Source organism: Raphanus sativus, chromosome 6 (genome assembly GCF_000801105.2).
Source record: "Raphanus sativus cultivar WK10039 chromosome 6, ASM80110v3, whole genome shotgun sequence".
Lineage (NCBI taxonomy): Eukaryota > Viridiplantae > Streptophyta > Magnoliopsida > Brassicales > Brassicaceae > Raphanus > Raphanus sativus.
In genome coordinates, this window is record NC_079516.1 from 7,834,542 (window position 1) to 7,855,609 (window position 21,068).

Genomic DNA, 21,068 nt, shown 5'->3' on the forward strand with positions numbered 1-21,068 from the left:
AACATTTTACAAAATATGTTTGCGAGTTAACAAAAATTATAACAAGATACAAAATTTGTTAACATGTTAAAAAATTTGGTAATATGTTACGAAATATGTTAGTGAGTTAACAAATTTTGTAATATGATACAAGATTTGTTAACATTAAAATAACATTATCTATAAAATGCATAAACTTATTTCAAATTTAGACAATCATAGTGAGAATTTTACTAGAAGATCACGTATGAACTTGTGTGACTTATACATCAAATTCCTAAGTGTTGAGGTAAAATAGACAAAAGAGGCAAAATTTGAAGACCAGCCATAGTTGGTCATCAAGCTTTTTCAACCACCTGTTCGGGTGAGGCTGATTTGGAGGACGACGAAGGCTGAGCTCGAGCCATCGACGCATACATGCGCTGTCCGCAGGTGAAAAAGAAGCCCAAACGCAGTGGCTAGTCTCGATTTTAAATACAAAAAAAAATCACAAAAAAATCAACACTGTAAATGTTTTAATGAACATGTCTCTAAAAAAATTGAATCCTTATATGAAATAGATGGTAAAATCAAAAGTGAAATGAGTGTGAAATATTAAAAATTGTTTCGTATGTGAAGAAAAAAAGAAAAAAAAAAGAAAGATGAAACAAGACATGAAAGAAAACGAGAGAAAACTCATAAGAATAAGAAGGTGATCATTTGTCATTCCAAACAGTAGATGCAAGTGGAATTGCAGGCTTTATGCCAGACCTAATGCCATGTAGGTAATATAGGAATAGGGGTGTTTTGGTCTCCGGAAACAGTGAATCTTTTAGAGAGGTAAGTTTCCAATTGGAGCCTCTCGTATAGGCATAAATGCAAATTTTCCCTTTTAGAATCCAGTTAAAACAGATGTAGTCCCCATGAATATATATAATTTTTGAACGCCACATGTGAAATATATAAGAGAGGAAAAACACGACGTCTAAATCACATTTAATTTAGTGGTATAAATGTTGGTATTTGTACCTTAATAACCCAGTTTCAAACTATGGATCAGTAAAAATTGATTTTTTCATTCAAAAAAAAAAAACATGACACAACCATACCCACACTAACATGGAAGGAAGATCCTCCGGCGTCATCAAACACAGTTAAGCTTTGATTTAGGTCAATGAGTGCATTAGTGAAGGCTTCTCCTGTTCTCCCACCACTTTGTGGCGATTAACATCCATGTTACTATAATCAAAAGAATTATAAGTTATATTTACATACAAATGTAAACAAAAGTTCTTTAATATGAAGAAAATATATAATCTCTAAAACTATATACAGGCTTTCTCTAGATCGACCCTGATGCAAATCCACACCTATTACTCGATTACACTCCTGGGAATCGTCGAAAGATTTAGGATGGAAGATTTTCCCAAACAAGAATAACTTTGATTCTACTGAACTGAACTCAAACCAACTTTGATCAAATCACTCCAAAATCAATTTCGTATGTCACTTTATAAATGCCTTTCATCGCATGGGCATTAATAGCATGTGGAAAGGTAATGTGTCATTGCATTGGGATTAGGTTTAGGAATTCTGTTTACGATTTGGTTCATTCGATTTTTTTTTTTGTTTTTGAATTTTTGTTTTTAGATATATAGAAACTGTTTAGTTATTTATGAAAATCAGTTTGATTTTGTTACTTTGGTTTCTAGTTAGGATCACAATGTCAGAAATTAACTAAATTTCCATAAACCGAATTAGAACTTAAACGGCATATAAATCAAGAATCAAAAACCAAACTTGAACTGATAAAGTTTCTAGTTCCAATTCGATCTCAGTTTCACTTTCGATTTGATTCGATTCAAATTCGGTTTTCAATTCCTGATTTATTTTCCATGCCTAATTAGGATCGTATAGCAAACCACAGTACCATCTTGTTTGTGATTCAAAATCAGAACTAGTATGATACTAGAAAGAAATATTAAAAAAGAATTAACAAGATTTAAGAACCTAAATCTTGATCCAAAACCAGAACTAATATGATACTACAAATTTAAGAAACTTGATCAAAAGAATTAACGAAATTTATATAAACAGAGAAATATCCTCTAAACACTGCTCTCTCTCTCTCTCTAAAAGTCAATGATCAAGCTTGGGGATCATATCAAGTACAAACAGAAACAATATTAACAATACAACATCCGATTTTTAACACTTGAGCTGATAAAACAGAGAATGCTCTCTGTTCTGTTCCAAAAAAAAAAACTGATTGCCAAATGAGCTTCTTCTAGTACACGCTGGCTTCTGTTCTGCAGAGATTTTAGCTCTTTCAGATTTGATCGCCCTTAGGCCACAGTTTGGTTTATGAGTGTCTAGACGCGTCCTCATGCAACTGGGTAGTCCTCACATTAGGATCATCCTGTCACAGTAAATGACATGTTTCCATGAACAGAGATTGACCAGTAGTAGTAGATCCGAACATGAAAAAAAAAGAGAGAGATAAATATGTAATTAGAATGAAAATTTACCCGGATATCGTAAGGAAAGTTGGGAGGACGGAAGAAATCTACTCCCTAAGAAAGAACAAAGTAGAGAATGATCAAATTTAAATTGGTAAAAGATTTTAACAAGGCTCTTGAAAGAGAAAGAGCCAAGAATAAGTAAGGTACCTGTCCATGGATGCCTGGCTGAGCAGTGTAGTAACCGTCGTAGCTTGGTGCTATTGAGTTCAACTGTCGCTACAGAAAACCAGTTGGGATTTTTCTTTAAAAATCCAAAGTTAATGATCCAAAATAAAAAGAGCAGAAACTAGTTACACAGATAGGTGTTGATGGTCGGATTTTTCATACCAATCCTTGAATTGTTTGTTGATTCCCATAGAAGTTATCGCGATTTGCCCCACCCATTAAGTCCAGCTGAACCTGTAAACACACATAATCACACCACAAACTGCATACACATATAAGAGAATAGATAACATTTGTTTTGTGTGCATAGTTTACCATATTTTGCACACTCTGCTGTGCTCCGTAATAACCTTCAATGCCAACTGTCCTTGGATTCAACTTATCCTGCACACACAAATTATCAAATACTTAGGGGACTTTAGTTTAACAGGTGATTGATACGACATATCAACAAAAGGACAGACCATCTGTTGCAAGCTCTCTGGCGCTGCAACTGGCGGCATAACCTCCTGCTCTGAGTTCACCTGCAAATCCGTGGTCAGGATCATAAAACTCCCAACTTGTATTGCAAGCAGAGATTTTAAAACAAGAAAGCTACTTTTCTCTTCTTCGTTGGATTCTTTTTCTTGCTCGCCTTGCCTCCTGCGCCTCTGCTCTGGTTATCCTCCTCCACAGAAACCAGACCTTGAGTTGGTGAGCTGACCACATCTGGAACACTTCTCCCGGAAGTATTAACACCAGCACAGTTTCTCAAAGCTTCTTCAACCGCAAGGAACGCAACGTTGTAACTCTCCTGAGAGCATGACGCCTCTTCGCTCAGCTTCAACGCTCTCTGGCATAAGTCGTTGTACCGCTGCAGCCTCGTCTGCAACTGCTGAGGCGGCTCTCCTGATGAAAACTGCCGGCTCTTCGCGTCTTTCGTCCACCGTTTCAGTACGTACTGCGAGGGGATGGAAGAGAGATGACAGCACTGAAGAACGTTGAGCGTGTGTCTGCATAGATAGCCTTTATACTCAAACAACCGACAGATGCAAAAGACTTCCGCCTTGGCCTGGTTCCATGTCACAACAAACTCCTGGCTGTTCTCGAAATCCTGAACTCTAAAAGTAGAGCACGTCGCGTCTCGGTTCTCCTCCCTCGGACTACACGCGATCGCGCCCAAAACTTCCACCTGGAACTTCTTGAACACGGCGGGAGTGTAGACTTCGGAGACACTCTTCTCAAACGGTGACGGAGACTTCAACGTCGGCTGCTTGTTCCACGTCTCGGACTCAGCCTTGGCTTCTTCCTCGAATCTATCTTGCAGAATCGTATCGTATAGTTTCACAAACTCTTGTACGCTGGTCTTCTTGTGCAAGTACTTGTCTAAGAAAGCGTTGACACTGTCAGCTCTCTGAGGTGTGGACATCCCCGCCAAAAGAACATCACTCATGTAGGTCGGCGCCCATTTCCTCCGGTCTTCGTATAAAGACTGCATCGACTGATCTTCCTTGAGGCCGAACTTAGCAAGAATCTTCCACCATCTCCTCGCAAAGTCTTCCTCCTTCCATGACTTATAAACACACTTCTCGAACTTCTGCGTAAAATCTTCCTTGTGACCGAGATTCTCAGAGACCTTACTCAGCACATGCCAAAGGAAAAAGCAATGCCGAGTGTTAGGGAAGACTACAGACACAACAGAGTTCATTACAGAATCTTGCTCAGTGATCAAAACCTTCGGAGCTTGTCCACCCATCGCCTTCAGCCAAGTCTCCATCAACCAAGAGAAGGTAACCGCACTCTCGTCGGATAGCAAAGCACATCCAAGAACCATATACTGATAATGCTGATTCACACCGACGAAAATAGCAAGCGGCGTCTTGTACTTGCTTCTCACGTAAGTCGTGTCTAAAGAAACAACATCACAAAAACTAACATAACCGCCCCTGCTCTTCGCATCAACCCAAAACACATTCTTCACACGCTGGTCATCTCCGAGATCCACCGCGTAATAAAAGTTCGAACTCAAACCCTGCATCCTCTCCAAGAACTCAAGCAGAGTCTTGAAATCCCCTGTCTCAACTCCCGACCGACCTTTCTCGTGAGAACTCTTCGCGTCACAGAGCTTATACTCAGCGAACTGCTTAGCCATAGCAGCGTATATCCTCCTCGCCTGCTCAGTCACAGCCTGAGCTGGCACAAGCTCGTGGTTATGCTCCCTGACAAAGCTATGAACCACCCACTTCCCGTTAGACCGTCTCTTAACATGCATGCTAGCTTTACAATCAGTCTTCGCGCAAGCCCTCCTCCCACCACCACCACCACCACCAGACATATTATGATGGTCCTGCTTGTTGCTGCTCTGTCTAGCTCGCGGACGGTTAAAAGACTTGTTATCGTACTCTCTCTTGGTACCGTACCTAGAGCAAGCGAACTTAGCGTCTATAAACTCCCTCGTGGTCTTAGACCTACGACTGTTCTGTATCGCCGTGTTGAACCCTATGGCACGTGAGTACTCTTGGTAGAAGGCGTAGGCTTCGCCGTGTGAATCGAACTCCATGCCGTTAAGCGGCTCAAGGTTTATACTTTCTGTGTAGTCGACCAACTCAGAGGTTGTGACGTGTCCCATGACGACGACATCGTCCTCCTCCTCGATCTTACTACCAATGTCTATGTCTGAATTGTGCAAGACGTTGTTGTTATCGTCACTTTCTTTGCGGAGGTCACCTGAGTGTAGATGAAGATCTATGTCCATGGCAAGCTTACTGTAACAATTTGCGTTTAGTTTAGGTCCAAAATTACATTTGTTTCTAAAAAAAAAATAGTGATTCGTTATTGTTATTACATCGAGGCATGTTTTTTTTTTTTTGGTTACGGAATCTAATTGGGGATTTAATCGAGACGAGGAGAGCGGTTCACTGTGAGGAAATGAGATGGGAGTTACCTTCGTACGATGAAGGAGAGAAGTGGAGGTTGGAGAAGCACGGCGGAGAATCGGAACCACCAATCTGAAATCTCGTTGCGAGGAGGAGGAGGAGGCACGCGCTGATCGGTGCGAGTTGGGGTTTTCGATCTGCGAATGATAAGGGAGAGAAGAGATAAATCGAGTGATGTTCACGCGATTTGAGGAAGCGAGTGGTCGTCGGAGGAGGAGGCACGATTGCTTCTTTTTTTTCTTTGGTTTCTAGGGATTTTTTATTTTCTCTGTCTAAAAGCAGCACCATGTTTGGTGTGGTGGGTATGGTGCCTATTTATTAAGCCGTGGTGGATAAGCGGATTAGATGATACGGCATCGTTTAACTATTTATTAGATGGTGCGTGCATTAGATAATACGATATCGTTTAACTATTTATTAAGCTGTGTTGAATAAGTAGATTAGATAATACGGCATCGTTTAACTATTTATTAGACGGTGCGTGCATTAGATAATACGACATCGTTTAACTGTAGTGTAACAGAAAAAATGTTACTTTATATAATAAATGCTGTTAGTATATAATAAATATTGTTTAAATGGTGATATCTAGTAAATATGAAATGTATATTGTTTTTTTATAAATAATTTATTTTGTATTGCGAACAAAAAACTAGATAGTACACTTAAATATCATTTGTATAAAAATGTATATTGTGTAACAAATGCAGTTATTATAAAACAAGTAATGTTGAATATTGTTTGAATGGTGACATATAAGAAATATATTGTGTGTATACTTATTATTATACTTCAGCTAATTATTTCAATATTTAGTCTAAATAAGTGATAACGTTCTTGTGGTTACACTCTACCATGAGAGATATGAATGTAATTAGAGATTGATTCATGCATCTGTACGGATATTTTTTAATAAAATATACATATGAAATTTTTGATAATAAAAGAATGAATGGTTGTACAAACATGTGTCTCTATGGATGTTTGTCTGATTTATGATATATAACATTTATGATAGATCAATAACCAATTAATAAAAATTACAGTTTCTGTACTATACGTTTGATTCATAAAACTTGTATAAATTAGTTTTACACACACATATATACACACGTAAAGTAAAAATATATATTTGAAATAAAGACAAAAAAAAAATTAGACTTTAGACATTTTGGATATAGAACTTGTGACTTTCACTTTAAATAACTTTGAAATTCTTATTTGTATTGAAAACGGTAGAAACCATATAATTTATATATTTCATATGTTTCAGAATGTAAGTTGTTTAGATAAAAACAATAATATTAAGAAATTATTTTTAAGTATCATTTAATATATAATTCAACTAATTACATAAACTTATATATTTAATTGGTCATAAAATATTTAATAAATATAATAATTCCATTGAACTTTTAAAACTATTTCTATTTTTAAACAATAAAACACTTTGAAACCACTTATATTAGGAAAAACAAATAATTTAATAATTAAAATAGATAAAATATCATACATTTAATATGAGAACAAATTAAATGTATTTATTTAATTAGTGAATTGTTGAAAGTAAAACTAAATTGAGCTATTTAGCTCAATATACAAGAAATGAAAGTTATTTAGGTGTGCTAGCGAGATTTTTTTTATTTAGCTTGGAAGAGTGAGAAACAAATGCAAAAAGACTCAGATGACCCGGGGCGTGACTAGCGCGTGAACTTGACGATGAGAGCTAACGTCTAATGTTTAAAAATTAATTTGTTTATTACATAGTTTGTGGTTATATTGAGTTGTAATGATGAGAAAATGGAATTGATTTCCTTAACACAACTTTATACGTTACCATTTGAAATCATACAGGTACAAAGAAGCCACATATTGATAATGGAAGCGAGAATACAGTATGTCGTTAAACTCTAGATAACATAACACAAGATTTGATTAATAACACAATCCAGGAATACATAATACAGAGTTTTCGGAACGCCACAGTGACCAGGCTTTGACTCCAAACCGGTTCCGTCTGCTACGGGCTTTGGCTGGAAGAGGCAACTTGAAACAAGACTCTTCAGAGGCTGGTGTCACTGGGTGTTACCGGATAACCACACAGGTTTTTCAACCGGTATCCCGGTTGGACTTGGAGCCGAATATTCCGTGAAGGAATCAAAGAAATGAGATAGCCACTTAAAGTCCGCTAATTCATCAATTAATTACAAAAATAATAGAAGAAAAAATCAGAGACAATATTAAAGTCAATTATCTCTCTAATTTGGTGTAAGGAAATTAAACTTACCGGTACGGGGAGTTGGTTTGAAGGGAGAGAACCAAACTCGTTGCTTCGGCCAAGTACTTCTTCGACGTCGTTTGGTTGCTCGGAGGAGACACGGAGCACAACCTCTTTTGTTGAGCCTTCTTGGGTTCTTCAGCCTCTTCTTCCTCCACCAGAAACGGCGACGGCGGTGTCCTGAAAGAAACTGCAACCGTGGTTGTCTGCAAGAAACTTCGACGGCGGTGGTCTTGAAAGAAACTGCGACGACGGTGGTTCTGAGAGAAATTACGACGGCGGCGATGGTCGAGAATAAGCAGTGATGTTAATGAAAGTGGAGGATTGTTAGCAAAGATGGTCGTATAAAAGAGGTGTGTTTTGCAGAGAAAAAAATAGATCTGAAAGAGATAGATCTAAATAGAGAGACAGTGTGAGACGAGGGAAAAATAAACGAGAAAAAAAAATCAGAGAAGCTTAAGAATTAATTGAGGAGAAAATAAAATTAAGAAAGAAGATCGCTGGATACGAAAAGTAAAGGAAGAAGATAAGAAAGGTTTTGTCGGAAAAAAAAGAAAAAAAAGGTAAAGATAAACAATGAAAGATGAATTGCTATAGCAGAGTCAGGTATTCAAAGCCTACGGTATATGGATAATCATGGCATATTGACATGGTCGAACAATACACACAGTGGCCGTTACCACTTTTGCAAATAATATTCTGGACGTGTATATCGCGTGCAATTACTCAACTAAATTTCACTTTAGTTACATAAACTCATTTAGAAAAATATAATTTTTCTAGCGAATATGCAAGTTAAATCTCGTTTATCTATTTTTAGACCAAATAAATTTTTAAAGAATAAATAGTTAATATTTAACGGTAAACCTTAAAGAGAAAACTTGAAAATAAAAATATAATTAGATTTAAATAACTAAATTTCAGTTTAGTTATATAAACTCATTTTTTAAAAAAATATTTTTTTTTCTAGCGAATATGCAAGTTAATCTCGTTTAACTAATTTTAGAACAAATAAAAATTTAAATAGTAAATAGTTAATATTTAACGGTAAACCTTAAAGATAAAAATTGAAAATAAAAATATAATTAGATTTAAATCAATTTAAATAATTATAAAATATCATAAAACATCAAAAGTATACACAGTCAAAAGTTTTGAATGTTAAATGCATAATAACTATGATGCGATTAATAAAAAATATGAATATATATATATATATGTATACAGAAATTTTTGTTAATATCAGTTGTGATGTACTGCGGATAAAAAATATTACCAATCGCAATTTAATTTATTAAAATGGATAAACCAACTCCGCACCAAACATTCAAAGTTTCAAACTATTATACTCTACTGTGTTCCATTATTTCCCCACGGCGCACGCGTTGCGCGTGCCATTACTTCCTTGTTAATTTGATGAAGCGTGACTAATGGTCTAACAGACTTAGCCTTTTAATGGTTGGTCCATGAACGGTTAAGATTGTACCTTTTGTTTAAATTATTTAAACAACAAAAACTAAATATGGATTTCCCAAACATATCTTCTTAGGGGCATTTGTACACTTAATAGCATATATTTTAGTTTGTATTGCATATAAATCTATAGAACATTATCAACGAAATCGAATTAAGAAACTCAAAAACTTACAGTATTTAGAGCATTCTAGAACTCTACTATTTATTTGAGAAATTATGCAAATTTATAATATCTTTCTTTATAAAATTTCATTCAGTTTTATTACGATATGCTTTTTCTTAAAAAGAACTTTGTAACTAACAAATTTTAGTTTATATTTTGAGTTTTTCAAAAACATACACATAGAAAACATATATTTACAATATGTTTAAAACTATTATTTTAATAAAAATATTATAATTATTATGTACAATCGATAATTTTGTTTTTCTATAAAAATATAATTTAAAAATTTTATTTGTTTCTTACATATCACTCCACTAAAATTAAAATTTTATAATTCATACATTTTAATGTCAAAAGTTTACCGCTAAAATTTCTCGAAGATTTCCACTTACAAAAATTAAAAGTAGCTAATCTAAGATGTAAAAGAATATTAAAATGCCACGAGAGTCATTTTGTATAGTATAATTAGTCTACGAGTTAGTCCTCAACTCCTCATATAATATAACTGCGTCAGACTTAATTATGACTAAACTTGCCACAGTCAGAGAAAGACTGCCATTTTCTCAGTCGTGACGTGATTAAGAGTTTCGATTGTTCTTGTCGCTGCTACAGAAGCTATGGCGAGGAGACATGGCTGGCAACTTCCCGCTGACACTCTTCAGGTAGTACTCCACTGTAATGAATCGGACTCACTTCTGCATGTTTCGATCGACAATAGCTACTAGTTTGATGATTTTGGTTGTCAGGTGATTGGTGTTACTGTGTTTTGCTTGTTGGTGGTCGCTTACTATGTTTTCTTCGCTCCTTTTGCCGGAGGACGCGTTTGGGAACACGTTTTGATCGGTGTTTACTCTCCGGTGGTATGTTCTTCAAGCTTTATACTTCCATAAAGCTCTTCTTTGTGTGTTGATGGATTATGTGTGTTTGCAGGCTCTTCTTGTATTCGTTCTGTATGTTCGGTGTACTTCTATTAATCCTGCAGATATGTCGATATTTGACTTGCCTCATCCCTTATCGGCCAGAGATATCTCCAGGGACTTTAATGAAACTGGCAGTCAGTTTCGGTCTTGCCCTAGTTCAGTTGTCTCAATGAGTTCTACCTTAGCAGCAAACTCTAGTGTCAGAGGTTCTGTAGGAGATGATAAAAGAGTGGACTCTGTTACTAGAAAATCTTGGTATAATCCTCTGGCTATCCTCTGTTGTGCGTTTGTTCTTGATGACTGCTGGAAACAGGAAGAAAAACAGGGAAATAGTAGAGTGGGTCTATATTGTAGGTTGTGCAATTCTGAGGTATGATAAATAGTAACATGGTCCCTATTGATGTGTATGTCATGTGTACACATGTATGCTCTTTAGACTTTAGATGTGTAAGTAAGACTTGTTGTTCTGAGTCACAGGTACATAAGTCCAGCAAGCATTGTAGGAGCTGTGACAAATGTGTTGTTGGTTTCGATCACCATTGCAAGGTAAACTTTTTATCTGATGCTTTTTTTGCAACTAGGTTAACTTTGTCTGGGGATATTTTTACAGTGGCTTAACAATTGTGTCGGCCGCAGAAACTACATGAGTTTTGTTTCGCTGATGACTGCCACCCTTCTTTGGGTATGTAATTAAGCTTTCTTAATGAACTTATTTTTCTTTTCACTTAAACCGTTAATAATAGATATATGTTATACTTTTCAACCTCATCAGCTCATTATTGAAGCAGCAGTGGGAGTCGGAGTGATTGTGCGTGTATTTGCTGATAAGAAGAGAATGGGGACAGAAATTGTCAATAGACTCGGAAGCAGCTTCTCTCGAGCAGCTCTTGCGGCAGTTGTTGTAAGCATTCGTTGCTTTTGGCATAATTGATGATAATAACAAGCTCCTGTGGTGTTTTGTTCCTAATGTTTGTCTCTGGCGAGTTATGTTAGGGTGTTTGCACTGTTGTTACCATTCCGGCATTTTATCATCTGAGCCAACTTCTCTTTTTCCACAAGTTGCTCATTAAAAAGGTGCTCTAGAATAGAAGCTCGCTCTTACTATGTTTATTATGTTGTTTATTGTTTTTGTTGCTGATGGAAATGTTCCACTATGATCAATGTGAGCTTGTCTTATTCTTATGGATAGGGACTTACAACATATGATTATTTACTGGTAATGAGAGCCATAAGCGAAGCTGAAGCTGGAGTATCTTTTGACGAGGAGATTCAGAGTGTGCTGTCTTCCACAACCGGCTTTAGTGGTGGAAGCTCTCTCGGTCTATCATACAAAAAGGGAGTCTGGTGCACTCCACCTAGAGTGTTTGATAATCAGGTAAACTCCAAAAGAGTATATTGTTTGCATTAGTTGGCTCATATATATTATCTATGGAATCAATCCCTATATTGTAACCTTTAAAGGTGGCGGTTCATTTATTGACTTACACCAGTTCAACACTTGTTATTTCTATTTCAGGATGAAGTCATTCCCCAACTAGACTCTCACATGGTCCCGTCAACCGTGGATCCAGATGCAGCAGAGAGAGGCATCAAGGCTCCCAAAAGACCAGTCAAACGCAGTGCATGGAAGCTAGCGAAGCTGGACGCAAATGAAGCTGCAAGGGCAGCTGCTAGAGCCAGAGCATCTTCATCTGTCCTAAGACCAATAGACAATCCCCATTTACCTGATTATGAACTTAGTTCCATTGGCACGGTTAGTGTCATAAGCACAGCTGCACAAGTGGCTGCAAGGAAAGAGATACGGAACAATGATTTAGAGTCATCTCTCTCTAGAAACTCGCTTGCTGCACCAAGTCAAAGTAGTCCAAGACATGTTCATGAAGAGTCAGTCAAACTTGCTCCTCTCCCTCAATATTCTACAGTAAATGGCCATCTCTTCTCTGCAACAACAACACATCACATGCACAGAGGACACTTGTTTCTCTCTGCTCCTTCAACTTCTCTTCTGAGAGATGTGAGAAAGACATCATCAGTTGTTTGGGATCCTGAAGCTGGGAGATACGTATCATCAGCTCTTGTAACGACAATGCCTGAAGTCCGCAGTAGGAATCCAAGAACCATTCTCCCACCTCAAGATTCATCTTCTGTATCATCATCCCTAAAGGCTCCTCTTCCTCAGCAGCAAGGCGAGAGAAGACTGATATATACAGGTGACTCTATCTTCTTTGGAGGACCTCTGGTTAATATACCGACAAGAAATAACAAGAGAAGTGAAGGGGGCTTAGTAAGAGAGGGACAAGACAGATTGGCATCGACACTTAATCATCAAGATGCAAGATATAGAAGAGATTCCACCTCACACCAGCTTCCAGTGTTTGCCCCTCCACTTTGATGTATCTTTCACTTTGTCTTTACAAAGAGAGATCATCAGCTATGTAATAACTTATTATGATAGTTTAATATACTTATACAAAACAACGTATTATATATATACACACATTGGCAAGAGCCTGATCAGCACGGTTCATTCTCCCATGTTTTATCAGAAGCTGTGTATGTACAGGGACGAGGGGGGAGAGATTTGGGGTGACGATTCACAGAGACTCTAGCAAAGGGCTCTATGCAAGCCTCTGTTTTATTGGTTCGGAGTTGCGTCTTCTCTGGTTTTGGGCAGAGTTGTCTTCAACTGCTACTTTTTGAGACGTTGGCGTGAGTTTTCCTGCTCGGTTGGCTTTAACTGACTGAGATCCTACTAATTGCGCATCCTCCATGAGGTAACTGTCAAGAAACCGGTTCTCCCATGGACGAACAACCATCCATCTTTCCAACCAGTTCCATCCCCAGTTGTTTTTGTCAGGTTGAAAGCCATTGTACGCCGCAGATAACTGCCTAGTCCATGCTTGCCACTACAAGAGAGCAACTTATATGTAAGAGAAAGAAATATCCTCTTAAAGCCACAAAGAAACAACAGCACCGGAAACTATCAAAAGGGTTGAGACTTGATATAAGGTAAAGAAGATAAAAAAAATAAAGAAAGAAAATATCTATCATAGTGTTTGATTGAAGATTAGTCCCATGAGAATGAGACAGACTATTCAGGCATGTTATGAGTAAACTCAAAACAAATATTTCTTAATAGCATAGAGGTTGTGAAGTAAACCTGGTGAGTCAAAGCATAAGCCATAGCCCTCTCACGCTTGGCTGCAGCTTCCTGCCTCTTTATCAGCTTTGCTTGGATTTGTTCAACAGAACCAATGCTATCGCACCAACCTTCCTGAGAGTTGAAGATGATGATAACACACAGTTAACATGACCGTAGTTCTTCTCAAGAAAAATAACTGAGACAAGTGAGTGACATGTCACCTCAATTTCTCGAACTCGGGCTTCATCTGCTAGCTGTTGCTCTAGTTTCTGACGCGTTTCACTCTCCAAGGCGAGGCGAACACGTCTTGCCCGTACACGAGCCTGGACTCTCACTAACGCTTGCATGCACCGAAGCGTCGCAGCTGCTTGTTTCCTCACCGCATGTCCTCTAACAAGGGCTTGAAGTCTACCCAATCCCTTCAACGCTCGTAAAGCCCTTCTAGCCTGAGAACTCAGTTCAGTCAAAAAGCCATAGATAGTAGAAGTGAAAAGCATAATAGCACACAAACGAGGCGAAAACATATACCCAGAAAGCCTCGAAAAGCTGTTTGAATGCGTGTTGCAGCATAATGTGACTTCCTTTGCTCTTCATAGGATTGTAGTGAAGTTGAAGTAGAGACTCCAGTATCATCTATCACACTATGCGCATATGAATCTTCAAATCCATCTTCATGAAGCTGCTTCTCAGCGTCTAAATCAACTGAATGTTTTCTCCTAAACCGGCTTTTGCTTGCAACCTTCACCTTAACCAATTCAACAAACATTATATGCAACAAATACAAAAAAAAAATGGAGGTTATAGACAATATTTAAACCAAGATAGGCATATCATCAGAGCATATTACTTGATCATCCTTGTTAGAAGACATTGACTTATTGAAACTAACCAATGCTTTAATCCATCTCCCAGAAGCACCCATTGTATCACCAAGCTGAGAACAACAACCTGCAGGATTGCATTTTACCAACTGAATTACTTAAAAAGAAACAAACTTTCTTTCTGGGTCTTGATCAGTAAGCAAATTTAAAAGCAACAGATACAACAACAACTATTTATAGGAAGAAATAAGGAAGCTTTGTAATCAAAAGAGGACAACTGAGAAAGGAACAGAGGGCAGACGTATAAACTCCAGAGGTGTGTGAGTGACTGAGTGATCTTTCTTCAGTCACTGATCTTCTATCTCTTTAACTCTTAAGTATGTGAAGGATTATTACAGATAGGACTTGACTTGTCAAAAAAATGATTCTTTTTTTTTTTTATCGTTTTCCCTCTCCTCTCTTCAGATACGAATGCATGAATGAATGATTGCAAAGCAGTTGTCAGGTGCTACATTGCGCCGTGGTAAAACGGCAAGCAGTTTACTTTTCAGATATTTATTTTTTTTTGTCAGCAATTTTTGTATGTTAAATGCATGCATTTATACTATATAAACAATAATAATAATTGAATGACAAAAGGTGTTAATCTGATGTGACCTGTTGTTGTCATCTGAGATATGAATGTGACATATTTGTAGTGAAAGTAGTAATTATGGTTCGGATCTTGGAGATCATTTAGTTGGGGGCATTAACATAAATCTTGCATTAATCGGGGACATTTTAATGATTTTGAGCTAATTTTAAGAAGATTATTTAGGGTATCTCCAACTCCACTCCATAATTTACTCCAAATTGAGAAATGGAGTTGAAAATTGACTGGAAAATGAAGTGATGACCAAAAAATAAAAGCATTACTCCATTTTTCACTCCATTTTTCATAAAGGATTAATGCTTTTATTTTTTGTTCATCACTACATTTTCCACTTCATTTTCCATTTTGGAGTAAATTATGGAGTGAAGTTGGAAATACCTTTAAAAAAAATCAGATTTTAGATGGGGTCACGTGACCCCATTACGTTGAATGTATGTCCGCCCCTGGGTTCAATCCGTAATCTTTTGGTGCATATGTTAAAGAAGGTAACCAATCACACTACAGTTTATCCTTTATCTCTCAACCATATGTTTTTATGCTAAAAAAATCTTACGTTATAAAATCATAATTAATTTTCTCGTAGTAACTTTATTTTATATAGTGTAACCAAATTTGAAATGTACATACATATTTTATCAACCAGTTGGCCTAGTTGGTGCGTTATATGATGGCTGCAAAAATGAATTTTTGTGTGAACAAAAAAGCACTAAAATAATGTAAAACAGTAATGACTCAATGACACGTCATAGTTCAAAATCAAATGGGACTCAAAGAGGTTATAATAATAAGAAGATGATCTCTTTAAAAACCAATCTCAAACAAACAAACAAACAAAAACGTTCACTCTCATCTCATTCAACAGATTCCATCTTCACTGATCATCTCTCTCTGTTTCTTCTATCTTACGGAGAAATGGCCGTAATCAACAGCCTCCGTCGGATGGCTCGTTCCTCTCAGGTTCTCTGATCTCGATATCATCGACTTAGTTATTAGTAGTTCAGTATTCAGATGAATGTTAAACTGTTTTCTTTTTTTTTCGAATCTCCAAATTGATATTCCCATCCTTTGACATGGATCTTGATGAAAAGAATGAGTATTTTTCTTTTTGGGATTCTCCAGTAATCAAGGAACCTTTTTCACTTTATTTATATAATAAATGATCCAAATAGTGATTTTGTAAGGCATTTTTCTTTTATAGACCAACTCAAAAAAGTGATTTTGATTCATCTTTCATAGCTCAAACCCCTTAATGATAATATTACGTACATCTCTCCTTCCCTCTCATATGCGCAGGTTACTTTGCAGAGCAGGTATGCTGCTTCACAATACACGTCTGGTTCGAGGATCTTTACTACAGAGGCTTCACCTCAGAAGCAAACGATAGTTGGGTCAGTTTCATACTCATGATTTATGGTTGCTTCCAAAGGCTCTGTTCATGTGATGATGAATAGTGTAAAAGAGCCTTGAATACTTGAGCAGGTCTAAAGGGCATGATATGCTGGCACCTTTTACAGCTGGGTGGCAGAGTGCTGATTTACATCCCTTGATCATTGCTAAATCCGAGGTCACCCTTCCTTCTTTTCTTTTTTTTGATTAATACATTCGTCAATGTTAGAGTGTTACATTCTTTTCCCTTTCTTTTTCTTACAGGGAAGTTATGTGTATGATGACCATGGCAAAAAGTATCTTGATTCTCTCGCTGGTCTTTGGTGTACTGCCTTGGGTATTATTCCTCCTTTTCCTTACTGAATTATATGACTTTATGTTTCTCTTTGTACATTCATGGATCTAATCATTATGCCCCCAAATTCTTGTAGGAGGAAATGAGCCACGGCTTGTTTCTGCTGCCGTGGAGCAGTTGAAAACCTTGCCCTTTTATCACTCCTTCTGGAACCGTACTACTAAGCCTTCTCTGGTACTCTCATAATTTTCCTTATTGGTGTCATTGTCATAATGTGTTTTCTACAGTCAGGGCAAGTTTACTTGATAGGTTAATAAAAAGAGAATTTGATCACTGTTGATATCTTTCTTGCAAAACAGGATCTTGCCAAGGATCTTCTAGACATGTTCACTGCTAACAAAATGGCTAAAGCTTTTTTTACAAACAGTGGATCAGAGGCCAATGATACCCAGGTTTCCATAACTATACACCGTGCTCTTCTCCCCCTATTTCCTACGAAGTTAACCTATAAGATTTGCTCATAAATCTCATGATGCAGGTCAAGCTTGTTTGGTACTACAATAACGCACTTGGGAGGCCTGAGAAGAAAAAGTTTATCGCAAGAAAGAAATCGTGAGAAAAGGATATTTGCTTTGTCATTTTGTGAGTTTATAAGAACTGAAGTTACTTATAACTGCGGCGTTGTGACATTCAGGTACCATGGCTCCACTCTAATATCAGCAAGTTTGTCTGGGTAAGATCAATATATAGTTCCTCTATAGAAGTGCCAAAGATTCTTTTCTTACTTAACAAATGTAATCCGTTTTATTTTCCAGCCTTCCAGCTCTGCACCAAAACTTTGATTTACCAGCACCATTTGTGCTACACACAGATTGCCCTCACTACTGGCGTTTTCATCTTCCAGGTATGAGTCACTCTCACTTCCACTTTACAATTAAAAGTAATCTTTGATTCTAAGCTTGGAACTGTTTTTGTCCAGGTGAAACGGAAGAGGAGTTCTCAACCAGATTAGCCAAGAATTTGGAGGATCTCATCATTAAAGAGGGACCAGAAACAGTAAACATTCGATTGATGACTTACTGAAATTGTCATCTTTATGCTTTAAGGATGATGTTAGCATCTCAATCTAACACAAAATGTCTTCTTACTAGATTGGTGCTTTTATCGCTGAACCAGTCATGGGTGCTGGTGGTGTGATACCTCCACCTGCTACCTACTTTGAAAAGGTCATTTCCATAAACTTTGTTGGTACTAAGTACATTTATCAATGATTATGCTGTTTCTTGGTACTAAGTACTAAGTATATTGTTCTCTTTCTGTACTGCAGATTCAAGCTGTTGTTAAGAAGTATGATATCCTGTTCATCGCGGATGAAGTATGTGCATATCTAACTGAACCATGACTCCAAAATCGATCAAGAAGAAAAGATGTCGTTAACCACTTGTATTTTGTTTGGCCTTTTAAGGTCATATGTGCATTCGGAAGACTCGGGACCATGTTTGGCTGTGACAAATACAACATCAAGCCAGATCTTGTGTCCTTAGCTAAGGTGAGACTGATTAGTAGCCTTCTATCTCTATTTACAACTTTCCCCGGACGTTTGGTAAATGTTAAAATACATATGCAGGCATTGTCTTCAGCATATATGCCGATTGGAGCCATTCTTATGAGTCAAGAAGTAGCAGATGTCATTTATTCTCAAAGCAACAAGCTAGGTACGTTTTTAGTTATGCTCAACGTGGTTATAATCCAATGTTCTGATCTTCAAACCATTTTTGGGTATTTTCAGGTGCTTTCTCGCATGGATTTACTTATTCTGGTCATCCAGTTTCATGTGCTGTAGCAATTGAAGCGTTAAAGATATACAAGTAAGTTTGTCACTTTGCTAGTTCATTCAAGTATACTGTGTTTAAAACTGCAATTTGCCAAAAGCTCAAAATCTTTCACATAGTGATTATTAATTTTCTCTTTTCTTTATCATAATTTTTTTTGACGTTAATATTTCATATTACAGAGAAAGGAACACGCCAGAGCACGTTGCCACAGTTGCCCCAAGGTTTCAAGATGGTCTTAAAGCCTTTGCCAAGACTAGTCCTATTATTGGAGAGGTATAGTTTACTCACCGGTTTTTCTTTTGCAAGTTTTTGATTGAACAGTTGGGGCATTTTGTGATGGTTTTCAGATAAGAGGAACGGGTTTGATTCTTGGGACTGAGTTTACTGACAACAAATCACCAAACGAACCATTTCCACCAGAATGGGGTAAAGTCTCTCTCTCTCTCATGACTAAACAAAAAGTATCTCCTCTCCTAAACTCATTATCTTACTTAAGTCCCTACACCATTTTCAACTGATGTTACCAGGTGTTGGCGCATACTTTGGAGCCGAGTGCCAGAAGCGTGGGATGTTAGTCCGCGTTGCAGGAGATAGCATAATGATGTCTCCACCGCTCATTATCTCACCTGAAGAGATCGATGAGGTGAATTTACGATTTTCTTGAGACATTTTCTTGTGACCAGTTATCTTCCAACCCTCTCTCTCTCTCTCTCTCTCTTTAATTTTCTCTAATTGGGCGTTTTATCATTTTTGCAGTTGATAACTATCTACGGGGAAGCACTGAAAGCTACAGAAGAGAGGGTAAAAGAACTCAAGACTCAGCAAAAGAAGTGAGAAGCAAATAAACCAAAAGTTGTTGTCTAGAATCTCCTATCTCTCTTCTTGAACTGTTTGCCTTTATCTTGCACATGCACATTTTCAGTTATATGCATAATAAATCATCCAACTTTAGTTCTCTGTTTCTCGAGCATCAGAGTCTATGCAAAATGGCACCACAAGTGCTTTCACTAGAGAGTAGAGCAACCTATTCAGGGATTTCTCCTCGGAATCTGTTTCATGAAAGATCAGGTTCCATCTCTCCTCCTTTGATCATCAAGGCCAATGGGTATGGTCACCAATGTAAACGGTAAAGATTCCCGTAAAGGCACTATGCGATATGTCAAAAAAGAAGCAACATTAGGGGGATACTGTATTGACCCCCCATAACTCACTACAGTGTCCTTTTGACGGCTGCTGTTGAGATATGCGTTTGGCAATTTTCAACTGAAGTGATTATTGCCGAGCCTTATCTCACTAATGTTGTTTACAAATTGAGTAAGGTTAAAATATCCGAGAAATTGAAAATACCGAACGCAAGTTGTCATTGAAATTAGAAAGATCAAGATCCACAAGGTTGATTAATTTGAATATTTATTGAACCTGTGAAATTCAAAACATTTCTCATAACATTTGGAAGTGATTGACATAAATAATTTATCATTGACTAATTACATATTTACTTTGTCATTACTTATCAAAAACGTTTCCTGTCATAGAGGTTAATGGACAAGATAAGTTCATTTTTCATAAAGCAGTTGGTGATCATCTTCTTATGTCTAAGACCATTAGATCAATCAACACCCTCACGAGTGACAACTTAAGCATGCTTTACAATCAACGACAGCCTACTGTGGCCATCCTTTAGTAACACGCCATAATAGTTATGCTTTTACTCATACCAATTGAAGAAAAACGAATCCAGAGAAACCCCATTTCAGTAACAATCAATCGATAACTTCTAAAACTAAAAACCAGATTAGGGCTTTTCCAACTAAATTACTAAACCAGTGAAGATACATTAACTAAAGCACCAACATAGCAAATGATCGTAATAAAAGAACAAAAATTCCAAGAATCAAATATCAAACCATAAGTCTTAAACCATCCAAAACATGTTCCGACAAAACTACAAAAAGCATACTGTAGATTCCGTTACAGAAAAAAACGATAAAACTTTCTCAAAACCTGAGCTTGGTGAAGAACCACCTGTTCTTCCCAGTCTTGAACCTCTCCTCGAGCTTAGCCTTGGCCTCCTTAAGAGCCGCCACCTTCTTATCCTTCGAAGCCAGAGCTTCCAATGTCGCCACCTCCTTCAGATCCACGTCGAGCGTGTAACGAGTAGGCATCAGATGCTGGTAGTTCACGACCTTGATGAAGCACTTGACCCTCGACTTCTTCGCCGTCTTCTTGGCCGAGTCCTTGCGGATCACCTTGCTCGGGTACTTCTTGAGTCCCGCGACGAGGCAGTGTCCGTAGGGTCGCTCACGGTTCCCGTCGTCGAAGGAGCGGATTATCACCGCCTTCTTTCCGGCGTAACGGCCTTGGAGGAGGATCACTGCTTTGTTCTGCTTTAGGAACTTAACCATGGCTTCTTCTCTCTCTCTCTCCCCCAAGCTCCCTCTTCCGGCGGTGAGGGTTAGGTTTTTGGTTATTTATAGTGTGTGTGCTGTGAAGAAAACCCTAAGGAAATGAAATGCATCTCATTCGGCCCATATAAC

General features: G+C 37.5%; 5 protein-coding genes across 7 annotated transcripts; 2 read left to right on the forward strand and 3 right to left on the reverse strand.

Annotated features, from left to right (window-relative positions):
* Positions 1-2,024: 2,024 nt before the first annotated feature.
* LOC108812900 (protein FAR-RED ELONGATED HYPOCOTYL 3) lies at positions 2,025-5,847 on the reverse strand. Of its 2 annotated transcripts, none has more exons than XM_056988957.1 (8): positions 5,569-5,847; positions 3,244-5,389; positions 3,110-3,169; positions 2,961-3,029; positions 2,808-2,879; positions 2,628-2,690; positions 2,487-2,531; positions 2,025-2,377 (listed from the first exon to the last, which is right to left on the reverse strand). In XM_056988957.1, exons 2-8 carry the CDS (start codon positions 5,377-5,379, stop codon positions 2,321-2,323), a joined length of 2,502 nt encoding a protein of 833 aa, XP_056844937.1. In that variant the 5' UTR covers positions 5,380-5,389; positions 5,569-5,847; the 3' UTR covers positions 2,025-2,320. The 2 variants fall into 2 exon arrangements, with proteins under 2 accessions (XP_056844937.1, XP_018440787.2); XM_018585285.2 differs by having other exon boundaries at positions 2,628-2,696; positions 5,569-5,846.
* Positions 5,848-7,366: 1,519 nt separating this feature from the next.
* On the reverse strand, positions 7,367-14,849 carry LOC108811505 (protein IQ-DOMAIN 5-like). The gene is made up of 7 exons (XM_018583560.2): positions 14,665-14,849; positions 14,390-14,490; positions 14,071-14,287; positions 13,764-13,987; positions 13,561-13,674; positions 7,848-13,306; positions 7,367-7,748 (listed from the first exon to the last, which is right to left on the reverse strand). Exons 2-6 carry the CDS (start codon positions 14,462-14,464, stop codon positions 13,019-13,021), a joined length of 918 nt encoding a protein of 305 aa, XP_018439062.1. The 5' UTR covers positions 14,465-14,490; positions 14,665-14,849; the 3' UTR covers positions 7,367-7,748; positions 7,848-13,018.
* Positions 10,098-12,792, forward strand: LOC108807731 (probable protein S-acyltransferase 20). The gene is given in 9 exon segments (XM_056986893.1): positions 10,098-10,142; positions 10,227-10,351; positions 10,353-10,770; positions 10,878-10,946; positions 11,011-11,082; positions 11,173-11,301; positions 11,394-11,474; positions 11,590-11,775; positions 11,917-12,792. Coding segments are annotated over 9 exon segments (2,001 nt in total).
* A 967-nt stretch (positions 14,850-15,816) lies between the features above and the next one.
* LOC108806639 (gamma-aminobutyrate transaminase POP2, mitochondrial) lies at positions 15,817-19,488 on the forward strand. Of its 2 annotated transcripts, none has more exons than XM_056989068.1 (19): positions 15,817-15,972; positions 16,309-16,403; positions 16,495-16,579; positions 16,666-16,738; positions 16,833-16,930; positions 17,056-17,148; positions 17,235-17,308; positions 17,391-17,429; positions 17,512-17,600; positions 17,676-17,752; positions 17,848-17,922; positions 18,024-18,071; positions 18,162-18,245; positions 18,324-18,411; positions 18,486-18,564; positions 18,711-18,804; positions 18,879-18,957; positions 19,059-19,174; positions 19,288-19,488. In XM_056989068.1, exons 1-19 carry the CDS (start codon positions 15,928-15,930, stop codon positions 19,363-19,365), a joined length of 1,509 nt encoding a protein of 502 aa, XP_056845048.1. In that variant the 5' UTR covers positions 15,817-15,927; the 3' UTR covers positions 19,366-19,488. The 2 variants fall into 2 exon arrangements, with proteins under 2 accessions (XP_056845048.1, XP_056845049.1); XM_056989069.1 differs by having other exon boundaries at positions 15,822-15,972; positions 16,321-16,403.
* An 898-nt stretch (positions 19,489-20,386) lies between these two features.
* On the reverse strand, positions 20,387-20,984 carry LOC130496727 (60S ribosomal protein L27-3-like). Its single transcript, XM_056989070.1, has one exon. It carries the CDS (start codon positions 20,934-20,936, stop codon positions 20,529-20,531), a length of 408 nt encoding a protein of 135 aa, XP_056845050.1. The 5' UTR covers positions 20,937-20,984; the 3' UTR covers positions 20,387-20,528.
* Positions 20,985-21,068: the final 84 nt, after the last annotated feature.

Excerpts from the sequence above, each read along its gene's own strand:
- LOC108812900 (XM_018585285.2), bottom strand. The coding sequence starts at position 5,379 with ATGGACATAGATCTTCATCTACACTCAGGTGACCTCCGCAAAGAAAGT. Across the intron at positions 2,697-2,807 it reads AACAAACAATTCAAGGATTG|CGACAGTTGAACTCAATAGC; the intron begins GTATGAAAAATC and ends GGTTTTCTGTAG. Across the intron at positions 2,378-2,486 it reads ACTTTCCTTACGATATCCGG|GATGATCCTAATGTGAGGAC; the intron begins GTAAATTTTCAT and ends TTACTGTGACAG.
- LOC108806639 (XM_056989068.1), top strand. The coding sequence starts at position 15,928 with ATGGCCGTAATCAACAGCCTCCGTCGGATGGCTCGTTCCTCTCAG. Across the intron at positions 18,805-18,878 it reads CTAGTCCTATTATTGGAGAG|ATAAGAGGAACGGGTTTGAT; the intron begins GTATAGTTTACT and ends GATGGTTTTCAG. Across the intron at positions 18,958-19,058 it reads ACCATTTCCACCAGAATGGG|GTGTTGGCGCATACTTTGGA; the intron begins GTAAAGTCTCTC and ends TGATGTTACCAG.
- LOC130496727 (XM_056989070.1), bottom strand. The coding sequence starts at position 20,936 with ATGGTTAAGTTCCTAAAGCAGAACAAAGCAGTGATCCTCCTCCAAGGC.
- LOC108811505 (XM_018583560.2), bottom strand. The coding sequence starts at position 14,464 with ATGGGTGCTTCTGGGAGATGGATTAAAGCATTGGTTAGTTTCAATAAG. Across the intron at positions 14,288-14,389 it reads CTTCTAACAAGGATGATCAA|GTGAAGGTTGCAAGCAAAAG; the intron begins GTAATATGCTCT and ends GAATTGGTTAAG. Across the intron at positions 13,988-14,070 it reads AGCTTTTCGAGGCTTTCTGG|CTAGAAGGGCTTTACGAGCG; the intron begins GTATATGTTTTC and ends TGAGTTCTCAGG.